Source organism: Salvelinus fontinalis, chromosome 15, assembly GCF_029448725.1.
Source record: "Salvelinus fontinalis isolate EN_2023a chromosome 15, ASM2944872v1, whole genome shotgun sequence".
Classification (NCBI taxonomy): domain Eukaryota; kingdom Metazoa; phylum Chordata; class Actinopteri; order Salmoniformes; family Salmonidae; genus Salvelinus; species Salvelinus fontinalis.
This window is the reverse complement of record NC_074679.1, coordinates 21,465,348-21,483,806: the sequence shown is the minus strand read 5'-3', so window position 1 is coordinate 21,483,806 and position 18,459 is coordinate 21,465,348. Positions and strand designations below refer to the sequence as shown.

Below are 18,459 nucleotides of genomic sequence, written 5' to 3'. Positions count from 1 at the left end.
TAATCAGCTTCTTGAAATGCTCACTAACGGGCATGTAAACTAATTTGTGCTCAACATTTGAGAGAAATAAGCTTTTTGTGCATATGGAACATTTCTGGGATCATTTATTTCAACTCATGAAACATGGGACCAACACAACACTTTAGCATTTATATTTTTGTTCAGTATAGATAACTAGCAAGTTAAACTTAAGGGTCGCCCTAACTCATAGTACTTTGTTTTTCAAGCAGGAAAAAAAGATTAAACGCCTAAGAAATATCTTGTAGCGTTTTGCTCAGCATCAAATACATTTTGTGCTTAAGTTGCACTTCTGCACTCAGATGATAATTCATGAATGGGCATTCTATTAAAAGACAGCCCTCTGATGTGTAGCTACTTTTCTCGGTGTAGCCAGCCTACTTTTCTCTGGTAAAATGCAAGATTAACTTTAAGCAAAACATTAGGAAATGTAGCTGGTTACATTCTTTCAATGATAAACATTACAAAATATGATGGCCATGCATAGTGTTTTTTTGTTGTTTTTTTTCATTGTAAGCTCATTTACTTGTGTGGCTGCTAGCCAAATAGTGTTGCACTTCTGTTGTCATGTGATGGCAATTAAGCTATTTTCTGCAGAATGTGTTGCACTAATGTATTTTCCGTGAAGGAAGACTATAGTTACACGTCCCTGATCACTCTATTGATGCAAAAAAACAGACTTTCAATATAAAACATGACCCCTGTCAATACACAGCTGGACTCACCTGCTCCCACTTTCTCCCATTTGTGCGATTTACAAAAACACGTGTTCTGGGGAGCTACGGTAAGCTTCATAATGTAAAAGAATGTGACAGGTGAAATGAAGAGCTCAATCTGCTTTATCTCCTAACGTATTGCACAAGTTGACTGCAGGTATTTATATAAAGTAGCTTCAAATATTACAATTTATAGAAGTTTAGGAGGTTATTGAAAAGCCATCATGTGGCTATTTCCATATATCCTGGTATATAAGGTAAAAGAACATTATTAAGCAGTTCCCATTTTAAAATAACAGTTCTGTTTCCCGGAACAGTATAGATCACTTTTGTTCCCGCTTCTGATCCTCGTTCTTTTCTGTTTTTTTAAACCCCTGGTTTACACCAAGAAGATTGGTTCTTCATCCCCTGGAGAGGACAGACAGTTGTGAATGCACAGACAGAGCTATCAAACAGTCTCTCACTGCTGGAAACCCAATTACACTGCAATGGTAGTGGAGTGGGAGAATTATTTAATTGGCCTAGATGCCTGTGCAATGCTCTGTCCTTGCATGGCCAACTCATGTTGTAGAGATCAATTGTACTCCTCATTTTATTTAACAGTACTTCTCTTAATATATTTTAGGCCTACTGAAGATATGCCTTAAAATCAACAACCTATTCTCAGTAATGTGTGTTTTTACATTACTTTCTAATCAATTGTACTAAAGATGTGTATTTCCCTCCACGCTCCCCTCCAGGCGAGGATCTACTGTACAGATACCTGAGTAATGAGCGGATCCCCACCATCGCTGAGGAGGTCACATCAGTGGCGCCGCCCTACAGGCCACTGGGGGAACGGCAGCTGGTCCGAGGGGTGGACCACATCCGGGGCAGCCGCTACTTTGCCAACCAGGACCTCCACCACAGCGCCACCATCCCCTACCAGGACCATGACCTGGACAGCAAAAAGACCCCCATAGCCCCCGCCTCCAAACGCCCCCCGGCAGAGCCCTCGCTACTGGTCAGTTGGATCACACGGCTTAAGCTATTGACTCACTGATGATGGGCTTCCTGTTCCTGTCTTTGTCCTCCTCAGTGCCTTTTTGTCCTCCGACTGTTTGCAGTGGGCTCTCCTTCTCTCTCACTTTCTCCCTGCCTTCCCGGTGTTACTACTACTGTACTGCTCTACAACCAAACTGCTTTAGTAGTTAACTCACTGCATTATAATACATATCCTAACCAATCCTAGTCCCCTACTGACTACCAACCAATCCCAGTCCCCTACCAACTACCAACCAATCCCATCTCAGCCACACAATCAGATAAATATAGGAATATTTAGTGCGCTGGCTGCCACACCCAGTACATGCATGAGAACAATAATATTTGGAGCTAGACGTTTTACCAAAAGGAAATGTCTGTCTATCTGTCTACAAATGGACAACAGGAATGTTTTGGGACTTATCAGCCATGTATCTTCATGGGAACTTTTTTTAAATATTTATTTTTACTTACAGTGCATTCGGAAAGTTTTCAGACCCCTTCCCATTTTCCACATTTTGTTACGTTACAGCCTTATTTTAAAATTGATTTGTTTTTTCCTCAATCTACACATAATACCCCATAATGACCAAGCATAAAAAGGTGTTGACATTTTTGCAACAGAAACAACACTAAAATAACATAAGTATTCAGACCCTTTCTCAGTACTTTGTTGAAGCACCCTTGACAGCGATTACAGCCCTCAAGTCTTCTTGGGTATGACGCTACAAGCTTGGCACACTTGTATTTGGGGAGTTTCTCCCATTCTTCTCTGCAGATCCTCTCAAGCTTTGTCAGGTTGGCTGGAGAGAGTTGCTGGACAGCTATTTTCAGGTCTCTCCAGAGATGTTAGATCGGGTTCAAGTCCGGGCTCTGGCTGGGCCACTCAAGGACATTCAGAGACTTGTCCCGAAGCCACTCCTATGTTGTCTTGGCTGTATGCTTAGGGTCGTTGTCCTGTTAGAAGGTGAACCTTCATCCCAGTCTGAGGTCCTGAGTGCTCTAGAGCAGATTTTTGTTAAGGACCTCTCTGTACTTTGCTCCGTTCATCTTTCCCTCGATCCTGACTAGTCTCCCAGTCCCCGACGCTGAAAGAAATCCCCACAGCATGATGCTGCCACCTGTGCTTCACCGTAAGGATGGTGACAGGTTTCCTCCAGATGTGACGCTTGCCATTCAGGGAAAATACTTCAATCTTGGTTTCATCATAAGAGAATCTTGTCAAGGGGTCTATATACTTTCCAAATGCGCTGTATAGCACTGTATCTTTGAGATACAATCAAACACTTTTGCAGGGAGTATTAGATTTGAATTCCAACGGTGTGTTTTTATTTGAGATACAAAGAAAAGAGTTTCCAGGTTTCTATTGTACTTGTATATCTACTGTGTATTTCTTTACATGTCAGGCCCTTGTTACCATTCAGTTAAACTACACACTGCCAATGTTGGCCTTTTTAAAAGCTATGCATATAGGAACTCTACTGTCACAGATTGACGCTGCATGGCGGGTGACAAAATACTGTTTCAACATCACCAGCAATTATTTTCTCTGGGTTCAAGGCTATGCACTCTTCTCTGTACAGTCCCATGTCCTGCCTTGTTCTGGAGGCTGTAGACACACTGCTCTGTGATCACCCTGCTCAAAGGATGCGCACAGCTGCTTGTCTACAATCAGCCTTGGGAACAAAGATGTGTAGGTTAGGCCTTTGGAGTCACTGGCCAGGCAGTCTTCTGTAATCAGCACAGATAGCTTAGTGAGACTCTATGGAAAGCTTATAACAAGCGAAACAACACCAGAGTTGAACTGACAGTATTATTCAATACCACGAGATGTCAAATGTAACAAACACAATTGTACCTTTTTTGTAACATTTTGATAGTATATTATTAAAGGTCCAGTTGATTCCATTTCTCATTTGTTTTGTCTTTATTTATTTTTACTGAAGAACTAGATGAAACTTATTGTTATAGGTTGGTGATCTGTCAAATCTCCACACTAACCATTTCCATGAAAGGTGTTAGAATTGATACTTTCAGTGGCTATTCACCCTCGAGGGGACCTTCAGGGGCTTAAAGCTGTTATGATCTGGCCTAATTTGCTTTGACCTTTGAGAATGAACTCTACTTCTGTTTTTTTGAAGCATGTGGCGAAACTGGATAGTCAAGCTAAAGTTACCTTGTCTCTCTCTGCTGGCCATGCTTCTGCAACTGCCTTATTTCAAACTTAAATGGACCCTACGTTCTAATTAGGGAGAGTGAAGCATATGTCTTATTGTATCTTGCTTAAAATATACTCTTTTAACCTCTGTACGCCTTTTCTCCTACATCTGAATTGCACTCGGGACTCATTTTGTTATTTTCTTTGTTACATTTTATCAAAAAAGCTGGCAGACCAATTTGGCTTTTGAAAATCATAATACTAGACAAGAAGAACAACATTGACTTTGTCATATTTCTACATTAATCTCACTACTATCTCCCGCTCTACCTTTTCCCTGCATGATTATACCGGTTGTCTGGGTGCCCTCTGTCTCTGTTTGTTTTAGTCTCTCTTCCTTCTAACCATCTGTGCCCTGCCCTAGCCTGCCTAGCTATGGCAACCTGCGGTCCTTAACTAATCTGCATGTTTGTGGTGGGGGGAGAATACAGACTGCTCTTTGCTTCTCCCTGCACTGTTTGCTCACTTCTAACAAAAGCCACAGCCATGCATTATGTTCATGTGAAAAGGGAAAGATGTTATGTATGTTAACAGATTTGTATGTATTTCTTTTCACCATTTTCTTCGCAGGAGAAAATGTTGGTGTGTTGAATGACATGCTCTATTTTTCTTTTTTACATGTTAAGTCTTGGAGGCGAATCAGCGATTTGTCCAACTTAACACATTAGTAAATCAAAACTTCTAAATTAGCCACATAGATAGATATATGTTCTTAAAACATTAAGGATTTTTAAGTGACTGTAGAGCAGGTCTTGCCTCCAATGCCTTTCAACGATCTGGGCAAGACAGACTAGTGTAGTCTCTAACCCACAAGAACAGAAGATGCAGAGAAAGTGACTCAGAAGGCCACTAACTGTTGACCAGTGCTGTCTGGGTAGTGAATGAGTTAACTTCGTTCTTTGTGTCCGTCACTCACAGGTGTCTGACAGGCGCTCCAGCAGTGGCTTCCCCAACAGGTGGGTGGTCACATTACGTCACTCATCTGACTCATAGTCAACCATAACACTCATAACAACCCATTCTCAATTGCTTGTGTGTTGTACTGTAAGCATGTGAAGTATGAGGTCAGATAGGACAAATACCCCTGATATTTGGTGACATCTGAATGGAGCCCCCAGTCAGTCAGGGAGTAGTGGCATGTTTTTAACCAAGCCAGGGGTGGGTGCTCTGAACCGGATTTTAACGACAAATGAAAAAAGTACGTGCTAGAAAACTAACCTCAGCCTCATGGTGTCAGAGGACCAGACAAGAAGACCAACAGACTACTGGGATACGACATGCTAGACCACAGACAGGTAGTGTTACATACTCAAGGCATGACTTTCTTTGAATGATTAAGACCCAGAAGGAACAGGCCAGATCCTTCTGTGTGGAAATGGAGGACTCTGAATGAGGATACTTCTTATTTTAGGGATTTGGGTTTAATCTTTGAAGACATCACCAATCATATCGGATTCCCCTTATTGAAATTAAATTAACCTTACTTCGGTGACTTCTTACAAGAGGAATCATAAATGATGACCGTGTTATAACAAAACATGATTTTCCAAACAAACTATAAATACTGTTGCTGCTCCAACCTACTGACTGTTCCTTCCACCATCGTCAATCACCCCGTCTGTTTGGTAGAGCCTCCGTGGCCTCTCATTGGGCCTGAGGGGGTGTGACTGCACTCATTAACACTGGGATTGATGACTAATCCCAACACACTCGCACACCCCAAACTGCTATTTAAAGACCCCCTCATTCTCTGCATGTTTGTCACACTCATGAGTGCCCACATATTAAGTCCCTTGTCCATCCTAATTGCACAGATTTCAGATCACACTGTTACACGATACAGTAGGCAATTGAGTGATTATTTGCATGTAACAGCATAAATACTTGATTATGAATATTCAATAAGTTTAGGACACTCAAAAGTATCTAGCTAATCCACTTACACACAAGTGAATTATTTTCAGCAGCCCTTTGTAAAAAATCAGAGGCGGGCACATCCACAGACGTATTAGCTGAAGGACTGATGATCATAAATCTCACCATGTCTCAGCCATCTTAAACCAACCTTCTGAGACCATCGAACAAGTTTTGAATTTACTGACACTGGGAGGAAAGATGTAAGGAATCATCAGACAGGGAAAAAAACGCTTAAGACTTCATAAACTGAAATTGCAGGGCGAGGTTTGTAGCTTGCTGGCGTAAATGTATGTATTTTAAGCATTGGGCGATAGCTATCTGTGTTCCATACTTCTGTGGCTCTTTGCCTGATAGATCCCCACTATCCTCCTGACACAGAGAGAAAACAAACCTGGCCACAATACCCATTTTGTCGGCGCAAATTGTATAAGAAAGTTAACTGAAATGGAGGCTAGATAAAGACAGTAAGTGCCTATGTATGAGCCAAGGATGCGCTAAGTATGTGTTGGTGATTTTCAACTTCCTGTATGAGTCATCCCAAACCAAAATGCTATAGTAAGTGTATGTGGTATGTTGAGGTTGATGCAAGGGGTAGAATGATTGTTTTGTACAAGTGAATATTACCAATGTGCCCACTGACTAATTGTCATTAGTCTAGATTCTATGCTAGATGCTTTGTTTCTAATCTTGCCTCCTCTCTTCTCACCAGATACAGCCAACCTCATATTCGATCCTGGTCCTTCTCCCAAGCGGTAAGGACATGTCTGACCCCTGAGCCTTAAAAGAATCCGTTTTTTGTCCATGAACTCTGTCTCCACCCCACTGGTTCAGAGTGGCTCCTGGTCTCCATCCCCACATCCCAATCCCCCATGATCCTGTTAATGGTGATGAGAAGCCCTGGAGTACTCCTGTGATGAATGAAGCACACATACTTAGCATTGATTTCACAATTCAATTAACAGTGATAGATTTATAACTCTGCCATACCCTATCAATTAAAGGGTCGTTTTTGGAGGAGAAGAGTGAGTGTGAGAAAATCAACCACAGATTAACAAGAGACCTGCTACACACTCTAAACCATTATCCATATCCTTCATGGTCTTCATAATCGTGGCCATTTCATTGCCAGTCTAATATCAGTTAATAGCTAACCATGAAAGTGGCCATTCCGGAGGATCTTATCAGCAGCGGAACATAACCAACTGTTATGTCTCAATGAGCCGTTGTCGAAATTGACCTGCCACTGATTGGTTATGACAGATCTAAGTATTGGATTACCTGGCTGGGGGGAGTATCGTAATATTCAGTGGCCAAGCCTCTGCATGGGCCCAGTATTTCAAAAGTTATCCATTTGGATTTCGCCTATCTGATAGGATTAAATGTATAGAAATAGAATGGACCAATCATTGACTTGATTGGGGACTCTCGTTCTAGTCATTCTATTTCTATGTATTTAATCCTATCTGATAGGTGAAATCCAGATGGATAACTTTTGAAATATTGGGCCCTGGCGATCACTTCCCTGCCTCCTCCCTTCCTGTCATATCCAAGAGAGCCATGAGTTAGTTAATATCAATCCCTAAATCACACATAACAGACATACACATCCAGTGGGGTCTGATATATGACCACAGGGGGCCTAGTGACAAGGGAACGTATCACTAGTGCATTGCAGGTGCATGCTGTCCAGGACTTATTTAACACAAGACCTAAATGTCAAGGGGGGGGGGGGGGGGGGTGCTGTGTAAGCCACAGGACGGGAGGGGGAGGTGCTGTGTAAGTCATACATTACATTTTTCCCCCTCTGAATATTTTCAGAAGGAGTGGGGGATCATGTATGTAGGTGGGGGGGATCATCATTGCTCATCAAATTATGGACCACTGCAACACTCAGTTAACTCAATTTGTCCACTGTGTTCCCTGTGGAATTAGTGCCACAATGCCAGGCAACTGGGCAATTACCTATAACAGGGTCTTACAGCGCAGTGGGGCCTTTGCCAATCTCTTGTAGTCACAGCACACTGAGCAGTGTAAAGAACCTGATACCATCTCCAGCCCTGCAGCCCGGGGCCCAAGCCCAGCATGAGAGACCCCGGGTAAAGAAGAGACACTGTCTGCCAGTGAAAGCCCCTTGCTCCGGAGCAGGGCTCGGGGAATATTAAGTGCCGTGACAATTCTCAGAATGGAACATGACGGGAGATTTAGCCCACAATGCTGTGACAAATCTCCATTCCCAGGAAGGCTATTGGACTCTGACATGAGTGGCGGAGGGCTATCTTAATTTCCCCCACTGTGGTTTTTTATGTTACAAAACATGTTCAGTGCTAAATCATTCTAATGCCACATGCTAAGACTTTTGTTCTAGAAAGAATGAGAACAGTACCAGCAATCTTTTCCATTTGAAAAGCCATGGCCCAGTTCATTTTAACTTGGTGATGACAATGGTGTTGCTTGATATGAGAGGGAGAGACAGAGGAAGGGAGGGAGAGAACCTCCATAATGGTATATTTTGTGAAATGTATTCAATAGTAATGGCTTTAGTAGAATGTAATACCAGCATGATTATGGTAAGTGTAATTGTTTGCACAGACTGTGGGTATACTGTATATGGTCCACAGCAAAGAGTGTGACAATTCAATGAATGTCAAGTCAACAGGATGATGTATTATACACAAGTGTAGCCTGCTATGTCCCTATATTATGCCCGTCACTATATGGGCACAAAGGGGCATGAAATGAGCCCCATGAGAGTTGAGGTCAGGGGGGACACGAGGAGGAGGGTAACCTCTATATAATAGTTGTCCTCTCCAGGAATGTCTGGTTTGCCACTAGTGTCCCAGCACAGGGAGAACCCACCACATTCAATCCTCGGAGCAGATAGCAGCTTCCATCCACCAACATTACAGCCCCAGTCAGAGCATTAGATCTGCTCACGCATGCAGACAATGCTATGGCTACGGCTCCCCACAGGGAGAGAAGAGTTTTGATTTTCCCTTATATTTCCTCCCAGAAAACCATAAGTGGACCAAGAGGGAACTCTCTGCCTGTGATCTAGTATTTTATTATCTGTTGCTGAAGCAGCAGCTACTCTTCCTGAGGTCCACATAAAACATGACATAATACATATCAACAGGCAAGAACAGCTCAAGGACTGAACTACACACATTTTTTTATAAGAACTATTTTTCTAAAAAGGTCCTACGGACAGTTACATGCATACATACAGTGAGCTCCAAAAGTATTGGGACAGTGACCACCCATATGTTGGGGGGTGGGCTCTGTACGCCATAGAAATTATTGGTAAATAATGTATTGTCGCATTTGAGTCACTTTTATAGTAAATAAGAATAGAAAATATTTCTAAAGACTTCTACAATAATGTGGATGCCTCCATGATTACGGATAATCCTGAATAAATCCTAAATAATGAGCGAGAAAGTTAGACACACAAATCATACCCCAAGACATGCTAACCTGTCACCATTACAATAACGGGAGGTTAGCATTTTTTTGGAGGCATGATATTTCTGCGTCTAACTTTCTCATAATCTACGATTCCTTCAGGATTATCCGTAATCATGGCGGCATCCACATTATTGTAGAAGTGTTTAGAAACATATATTATCTTTTCAATAAAAATGACACCGCCACATCATTCATTACCAAATTCAGCTGGGGTCTAGAACTTAGGGAATGATTTGTACCAAATGCAATGCTTTTAGTTGTAGATATGTTCAGTGGTAGTTTATTACTAACCACCCATTCCAAAACTGATTGCAACTCTTTGTTTAGGGTTGCAATGATTTCACTAGCTGTGGTTGCTGACGTGTATAATGTTGAATCATCAGCGTACATAGACACAGGCTTTGCTTAGTGCTAGTGGTCGATCATTAGTACAAAAATCGAGAACAGTAGAGGGCCAAGAGAGCTGCCTTACGGAATACCACACTTTACATGATTTACTTTAGAGTAGCTTCCATTAAAGAAGACCCTCTGTGTTCTATTGGATAGATAGCTCTCAACCCAATATATATCAGAGGATGTAAAGCCAAAACACATATGTTTTTACAATAACCGATTATGGTCAATAATATCAAAGGCTGCACGGAAGTCTAACAATACAGCTCCCGCAATCTTCTGATGATCTGACACATTTCTTTCCTTTTTCCTAAGGCACCTCCGTTATGGTATATTTTATGAAATTCATTCAGTAATGATGGCTTTGATAGACTGTAATATCCGAATCATTATGGCAAGTGTACTTGTAATTGTTTTCACAGACTGTTGATATATATGGGCTAGAGCTAGAGTTTGACAATTCAATGAAAGTCAAGTCAACAGGTTTGGCGTATTATACACAAGCGCTGGCTAGAGGGACATCTAGTGGTTACTGGGTGGTGGCGCACACACTAACTCAAGTGGAAGAATTCTGAATCACTGATACTTTATGTTAAAACTGCATTATTATAGGCCGATATGATCTTTACACAAACACGGGGTTTGGTTAAACAATTTAACTAGTCAATACATCATAGAAAGACACACATTTTAGGAAATGGCTAGGCATAAAAAGGTTCACTGAACCCGGGATTAGTCCAGTCAGTGTTTTGCTTGGCACTTGAACATAACAAATCCTACCAATTAGGCCTACCCCGTAGTTTTGTGATGTTGTATTCAGTTCCAACCATGGCAGTTATTGGTCCTATTCGGGATTCTTGGGAGGTCCCCCTACCCCATTGAAGATGGTTAGAGTTAGGTTAGGGTTTAGGGTAGGGAAGTCCCATGGATCCCCCAGATGGCACTAACCAGCAGTGATTGAGTGTGGAAGCATTTGGCCCCTCTTGACCTCTCTGATGTGGTTATGCTGCTCTCTAGAGCTGGTTACATAGTTTCTGTAATCTGATAACCGGTACAGTTAGTTCATCTGTTTAGCTGTGGTTAGTGGATCCATAGAGTGAAGTTCATAGACCTTGCGTAAAGCTGCAGCTGTGGTAACAGTGAGGCATCATTCAGTTTAGCTCATGGTCATCGGTTGGCTAACAACCGGAAACATGTTGCTGACTGAGATGCAAGTGTGTTGAGCTAAACTGAGGGAGAAGTGAATGCTGGGTAGGTTTCCTTTCTGTGGTATGTGTCATTTGGTGAGGACCAGCCTTACGATGCAGTTAGTTTAACTGAAGCAGGACTCTGAAGTGTATATCTCTTAACCTGGTTTGAAAGCAACAGGTACTGATTAGTAAAACAATTATCATCTTGATATCATTTATGTTGTATTATTAATGTATTATAGGAATGGGATTTTTGAGCTGCCAGTGCTTAAATAGTTTTCAATTCATACATCTTACTGAATTGGATGCATGTACTATAGATCTATTATGACTATGGATCTGGAATGAGTGTATCCTTAGTTCACATGCTTTTATCACTGGCAAGGTACCTTTTGGTTTGTGTGGCTATGGGGTCTGTTAGGGTCCCACCATCGAAACCTTCAGTTATTCTCTGTTTGGAGCCCAGTTCCCTTGAGGGAGTATCCTATGAGGAAGTTGGTCAATAATGTCAATGCAAAGAAAACTGTGTTTCTGCCTGTGACAATGTCGGTTTCCATGTTTGGTTTGAAGATATTTTGCTGTAATGAAAAGGACTGACTACATTTTTTTTTTTTTTTTTCTTTAGCAGACACTTTTATCCAAAGCGACTTACAGGAGCAATTAGGGTTAGGTGCCTTGCTCAAGGGCACATTGACAGATTTTTCACCTAGTCTGCTCAGGGATTTGAACCAGCAACCGCTAGGCTACCTGCTGACACAATCATGTGAAAATTGACCTATGGGGACAAAATGCAATTTAGTGTACATGCTTTAAATGGATACCTACTCATCCATGATGAGGCAGTTCCCCCTTTTTTTCTGAATCCAGAGAGAACAAGTTGACGTTTTTGACATTTTTAGTATTGCACTCTGTCTATTGATTTAAAATGGAGGGTAAATAATATTTTTTTTCTTGTTGCATCCAACCACACGGCATGAGTATTTTAAGGTCTGTGAATAAACTTAAAAGGTCTCTCTCTGCAGGCTGCCTTCCCTATATCTCTGGCTCCCTCCATGGCAGCTGATGACTACAACCCTGTAAGTACTGGAGATTATCTATAATTCCTTTCTCATATGATATCATCATTAAATATATAAATTAACTTTATACACTGAACAAAATATCAAAGCAACATGTAAAGTGTTGATCCCATGTTTCAAGAGCTGAAATAAAAGATTGCAGAAATGTTCCATACACACAAAAAGCTTATTTCTCTCATTGTGCACAAATTTGTTTACTTCCCTGTTAGTGAGTATTTCTCCTTTGCCAAGATAATCCATCCACCTGACAGGTGTGGCATATCAAGAAGCTGATTAAACCGCATGATCATTACACATGTGCAGTTTTGTCAAACAAGACAATGCCACAGACGTTTTGAGGGAGCGTGCAATTGGCATGCTGTTTATTTCTCTACCGTAAGCTGCCTCCAACGTGGTTTTAGAGAATTTGGCAGTAGGTCCAACCAGACTCCCTACCACAGACCACGTATGGCGTTGTGTGGGTGATCGGTTTGCTGATGTCAACGTTGTGAACAGAGTGCCCCATGGTGGGCAAGCATAATCTATGGGCTACGAACACAATTGCATTTTATCGATGGCAATTTGAATGCACAGTAATACCGTGACAAGATCGAGGCCCATAGTTTTTTAAAAGATATTTGTGACCAACAGATGCATATCTGTATTCCCAGTCATGTGAAATCCATAGATTAGGGGCTAATTAATTTATTTCAATTGTCTGATTTCCTCATATGAACTGTAACTCAGGAAAATCTTTGAAATTGTTGCATGTTGAGTTTATTTTTATTTGGTATATATGAACAATTTGATTTGATTTCTTGTAAATACCACATTTAGAATTTCAGAGAGAGAAGGAGAAAGAGAATGAAAACATGAAAGAGACAGAACAGGATGTTAGAGAGCGAGAATGCACACAAGTTGGCAACAAATAATTATGTTCGAGAGAGTGAGAGCGAGAGAGACATATGTGCCACTGTTGGTGTGAAACAGGATGTTCCAGAGACTATATTTGAGGTAGTTGGGTGAATGACTGTCTGATCGAGCACTACCTTCAATCACCCATCTCCTGAACTAGTGATTATCTGACCTCTTACTACCTTCTGTTCTCCAAGGTTTCCCTGAGACAGAAGTCCAGGAGGAAGACTCGTGGAGGTAAATTGTTATCCAGGCCTGATTCTGCTGCTTGCTGTTTGTGCGGCTCAATTGTAATTTGGCCCCTTGATGTGGGCGTGTGAAGTGACAGGATGATTAGAGAGAGAGAGAGAGAGAGTGTGTGTGTGTGTGTGTGTGTGTGGAGGGTTGTGTTGCAAATGCTTTAAGACAAGGCTCAGCAAGAGAGCCCAGTATTATTAGCCTTCTGTTCATGGGCAGTTACTGTATGCTGAGCAGTCTGCTTCATTGTGTGTGATATAATCCTTTGGAAGACCTTTTTGACTACTTCCTGTCTGACAACTTACATGTGACACAGGTAGGCTGAAAATGGTTAAAAGAGATTCTGAATTTGCTGTACATAAAAATAATTTGAGACCAATCAAAGTGTCGTATTAAAATGCCTGCATTGCAATAGATTGAAATGGAGGGTTTATTGTTGCATCCAACCACGGTGCATGAATTCAGGAACTATCCTCTGTGTGTTTCTATGTTCAGGTAATGTGGCAATGAGCAGGCGGAGGGTCTCGGTTAAAGAGCTGGGGGAATCTGACCACCAGGGCTGGCTCTACAGGAAGAAGGAAGGAAAGGGCTTCCTGGGCTTCAAATGGAAGAAGTACTGGTTTGTGCTGAAGAAGACTTCTCTGTACTGGTACACTAATCCGCTGGTGAGTAACGTTCACCACTTAGCCCGCTACGCTGAGTCATCCTGTCATTGCCACAGCTGCCTGCTGCCTCTCGTCACCGTTGGAGTTTGACATGGTGTTTCCTGAAGCTGGAAATGTCAGTGTGTCAGTTTCTTCTACAGAGGCTGATGTGATCTGCATGACTTATTGGCGTGATGGAGGAATTAATAAAGCCTATGTTTACCATGTGTCCAAACAGATTTGAGTGAACTAGAAATTGAGAAAAGGTGACGGGTGTTTCAAGTTTTAATGTCACGTGGACAAGTACAGTGAAATGCCTTTCTTGCCAGCTCTAAACCCAACAATGCAGTAATCAATATCAAGAATTGAAGGTGTTATGGATTAGGTGATGGTGCATGGAATAGTGTTTTTTATTTTTTTATTGCTTTGAAAGGGGAATCCCTTTAATGCTAAGAATCTGTCAATCCGGTCTTATTTTTAGGCAGAGAAAGCAGAGGGATACATTAACCTGACTGACTTCATGATCGACAGAGCATTGGAGTGCAAGAAAAAATTGTAATTAACTTATTATCTTATTTTACAAAATCATGCTACTGTTGGTGTAAAAATGTCAATGAGTATTCCAAGTAATCATTGACCATTTACTGACCCTTTTTCAGTCTGAGCAGAGTGTGAGTGATTGAACAGTGAGAAAATAAATGTTCACCTCTCTCTTGCAGTGCCATCAAAGCATGTCACCCGCAAGTCATGATGTTTTACTTTGCAGCTGATACCTATGAGGAGATGAACATGTAAGTCACATGAGTGTCATGGAAGTCAAGTTAAGAGTGTCATCGTAGAAGCAGCGTGAGAAATGTGACCGTCTCTCTCTGTTTGTCTTTTGCAGATGGTTGAATAAGCTTGGGCTCGCTTCAATCCAATATGAATCAGCAGAGAGCAACACTGCTGGTAAGTTTTCATGTTGATCAGTCAGAATGATTTATCATTTATCAGTCAATTCCACCAACTGACTCACACTGTTCTTTACTACTATTGCCTCAGTATCCCTGCTGATTATTGTTTGTCAAGCGAAGACTGGGGAGTATGTAGCCTAATGGTATTTTGACTCTGTGTCCAGAGTGCTACAGCGAGGCAAGTGATCACGAGGAGGCTGAGACAGAGGCTCCCCCTCCCCCATACTCAGAGCAGATGAGCCAGGACTCTGCGGATGTGGGTGGTCCACATGGCAGTGGACATCAGGTCAGTAGGCACTGGGTTGTTGAGGAAGCTCTGGTAATTAGGGCTAGGAGTTTTTCCTAACCGTGTGACCTGACCAAGAAACATTTGGGGCCCTAGTTACACTGTGTTGCATTTCTTTCTGCAAAGTGTTGAGCGTTAAAGTGGCACTCCAGTCTTTTCACCTCATTTAACACCTGATTTACTTAACAAAGGCACATCTCAATAGGTGGTCCAGATATGTCATGACATCACAAGTGGGGTCTTTCTTTTGTTATCTATTGCTCCTCAAGCCACCCTGCATACCACTGCTGGCTTGCTTCTGAAGCTAAGCAGGGTTGGTCCTGGTCAGTCCCTGGATGGGAGACCAGATGCTGCTGGAAGTGGTGTTGGAGGGCCAGTAGGAGGCACTCTTTCCTCTGGTCTAAAAAACTATCCCAATGCCCCAGGGCAGTGATTGGGGACACTGCCCTGTGTAGGGTGCCGTCTTTCGGATGGGACGTTAAACGGGTGTCCTGACTCTCTGAGGTCATTAAAGATCCCATGGCACTTATCGTAAGAGTAGGGGTGTTAACCCCGGTGTCCTGGCTAAATTCCCAATCTGGCCCTCAAACCATCATGGTCACCTAATAATCCCCAGTTTACAATTGGCTCATTCATCCCCCTCCTCTCCCCTGTAACTATTCCCCAGGTCGTTGCTGCAAATGAGAACGTGTTCTCAGTCAACTTACCTGGTAAAATAACGGTAAAAAAAAAAAAGCAAGGGGGGAGGCCGATGACATCACAGATTCCCATCAGACCAACTCCTTGAATGCCCTACTCTTTAAAGTTTGCAGTTGTCTAAAAAAAATTTCCTTCATATTTCCTTAACATATATATATTTTTTACCCTTTTAGTGGGTGTACTTTACTGTATTTATACTTGGGTTATCGCTTTTCAACAGTAAAAGTAAAAAATAATCACTAGAGGACATCTATTAACCCTGCTGAACAACACCCTTTATGTTCATGTCTCCCAGGGTAGCCTCCTTCCCCCATACTCCTTCTCCCCTCCTAGCGAGATCAACGGATCCTTCTCCTCACCTGTCAGCACGATAACATCACAGAGTTCCGTGTCCTCTCTGGCCAAGCATCGTCAGTCCTGGCTGGACCTGGTCTCGCAGGCCTCTCCTGTTGCCGGGGAAACGGTGGTGTGCTCTGTGCAGGTCCACACAAATCGGTCCCCACAGCATCAGGAGAACGAGGGGCCCCTACAGCACCACCAGGAGGCTTCGTCCTTCCAGGACCCCCCAGGGAGCACAGCCAGGGAAGACTTTAACCCCAGGGAGCAGACAGAGGAGTTGGCTGTTCTAGAAATAGGGACAGAAGATGGTGAGGAGGCTTCTTTAGCTGTTTTTTATAAACAATTGTTGACTTAAATATATTAATTAATTAATTGAGAAGGAAAAGGAAAATCCACCCATCTAACAATTTATATGATATTAAGGAAAAGTGAGAGCCGTAGTTGTGCACTTTGGATGCATTTTGTTCTTATGCTATCAGATCTGTGGATAAGAGAAGTGCAAGTAGACCACACTTCATGTTGCCTCTGGTTGTATAATGTTACAGCTTTGGTCTTTGGGAGCACATTAGAGCTGACAGTAAAAATACACTACGTGACCAAAAGTATGTGGACACCTACACGTCGAACATCTAATTCTAAAATCATGGAAATTAATATGGAGTTGGTACCCTCTTTTGCTGCTATAACAGCCTCCACTCTTCTGGGAAGGCTTTCCACTAGATGTTGGAACATTGCTGCGGGGACTTGCTTCCATTCAGCCACAAGAGCATTAGTGAGGTCAGGCACTGGTGTTGGGCGATTAGACCTGGCTCGCAGTCGGCGTTCCAATTCATCCTAAATGTGTTCGATGGAGTTGAGGTCAGGGCTCTGTGCAGGCCAGTCAAGTTTTTCCAAACGGATCTCGACAAAGCATTTCTGTATAGAACTCATTTTGTGCACGGGGACATTGTCATGCTGAAACAGGAAAGGGCCTTCCCCAAACTGTTGCCATAAAGTTGGAAGCACAGAATTTTCTAGAATGTAATTGTATGCTGTAGCATTAAGATTTCCCTTCACTGGAACTAAGGGGCATAGCTCGAACCATGAAAACCAACCCCAGTCCATTATTCCTCCACCAAACTATGCATTCGGGCAGGTAGCGTTCTCCTGGCATCCGCCAAACAGATTCGTCCGTCGGACTGCCATCTGGTGAAATGTATCACTCTAGAGAATGCGTTTTCACTTCTCCAGAGTCCAATGGTGGCAAGCTTTACACCACTCCCGCCGACACTTTGCACTGCATGGTGATCTGAGGTTTGTGTGCGGCTGCTCGGCCATGGAAATCCATTTCATGAAGCTCCCAACAAACAGTTCTTCTGCTGACATTGCTTCCAGAGGCAGTTTGGAACTCTGGTAGTGAGTGTTGCAACCGAGTACAGATGATTTTTACGCGCTTCAGTACTCGGCGGTCACGCTCTGTGAGCTTGTGTGGCCTACCATTTTGCGGCTGAATAGGTTGTTGCTCCAAGACATTTCCACTTTACAATATTAGCTCTTACAGTGGACCGAGGCAGCTCTAGCAGGTCAGACATTTTACGTACTGACTTGTTAGAAAGGTGGCATCCTATGACGGTGCCACGTTGAAAGTCACTGAGCTCTTCAGTAAGGCCATTCTACTACCGATGTTTGTCTATGGAGATTGCATGGCTGTGCGCTTGATTCTATACACCTGTCAGCAACAGGACATAGCCAAAACAGCAACATAGCCAAATCCACTAATTTGAAGGGGTGTCCACATACACTATATATATATATAGTGTATGTGGACAGACACATACACTATATATATATACACTGCTCAAAAAAATAAAGGGAACACTTAAACAACACAATGTAACTCCAAGTCAATCACACTTCTGTGAATTCAAACTGTCCACTTAGGAAGCAACACTGATTGACAATACATTTCACATGCTGTTGTGCAAATGGAATAGACAAAAGGTGGAAATTATAGGCAATTAGCAAGACACCCCCAATAAAGGAATGGTTCTGCAGGTGGTGACCACAGACCACTTCTTAGTTCCTATGCTTCCTGGCTGATGTTTTGGTCACTTTTGAGTGCTGGCGGTGCTTTCACTCTAGTGGTAGCATGAGACGGATCCTACAACCCACACAAGTGGCTCAGGTAGTGCAGTTCATCCAGGATGGCACATCAATGCGAGCTGTGGCAAAAAGGTTTGCTGTGTCTGTCAGCGTAGTGTCCAGAGCATGGAGGTGCTACCAGGAGACAGGCCAGTACATCAGGAGACGTGGAGGAGGCCGTAGGAGGACAACAACCCAGCAGCAGGACCGCTACCTCCGCCTTTGTGCAAGGAGGTGCACTGCCAGAGCCCTGCAAAATGACCTCCA

General features: G+C 42.6%; 1 protein-coding gene across 2 annotated transcripts in view; it reads left to right on the top strand.

The window, feature by feature from the left end:
• The window catches only part of LOC129811534 (connector enhancer of kinase suppressor of ras 3-like), an 83,971-nt gene that overhangs the window by 61,082 nt on the left and 4,430 nt on the right, over positions 1-18,459 (top strand). The window contains exons 13-23 of one of the 2 annotated variants that reach the window (XM_055862927.1): positions 1,475-1,737; positions 4,894-4,931; positions 6,602-6,644; positions 11,963-12,016; positions 13,111-13,150; positions 13,646-13,815; positions 14,276-14,349; positions 14,514-14,585; positions 14,681-14,742; positions 14,912-15,033; positions 16,028-16,379. In XM_055862927.1, coding sequence (XP_055718902.1) covers positions 1,475-1,737; positions 4,894-4,931; positions 6,602-6,644; positions 11,963-12,016; positions 13,111-13,150; positions 13,646-13,815; positions 14,276-14,349; positions 14,514-14,585; positions 14,681-14,742; positions 14,912-15,033; positions 16,028-16,379 — 1,290 coding nt within the window. Of the gene's footprint in view, positions 1-1,474; positions 3,666-4,893; positions 4,932-6,601; positions 6,645-11,962; positions 12,017-13,110; positions 13,151-13,645; positions 13,816-14,275; positions 14,350-14,513; positions 14,586-14,680; positions 14,743-14,911; positions 15,034-16,027; positions 16,380-18,459 lie in introns of those variants that run through there. The other variant, XM_055862928.1, reaches the window with a different exon arrangement.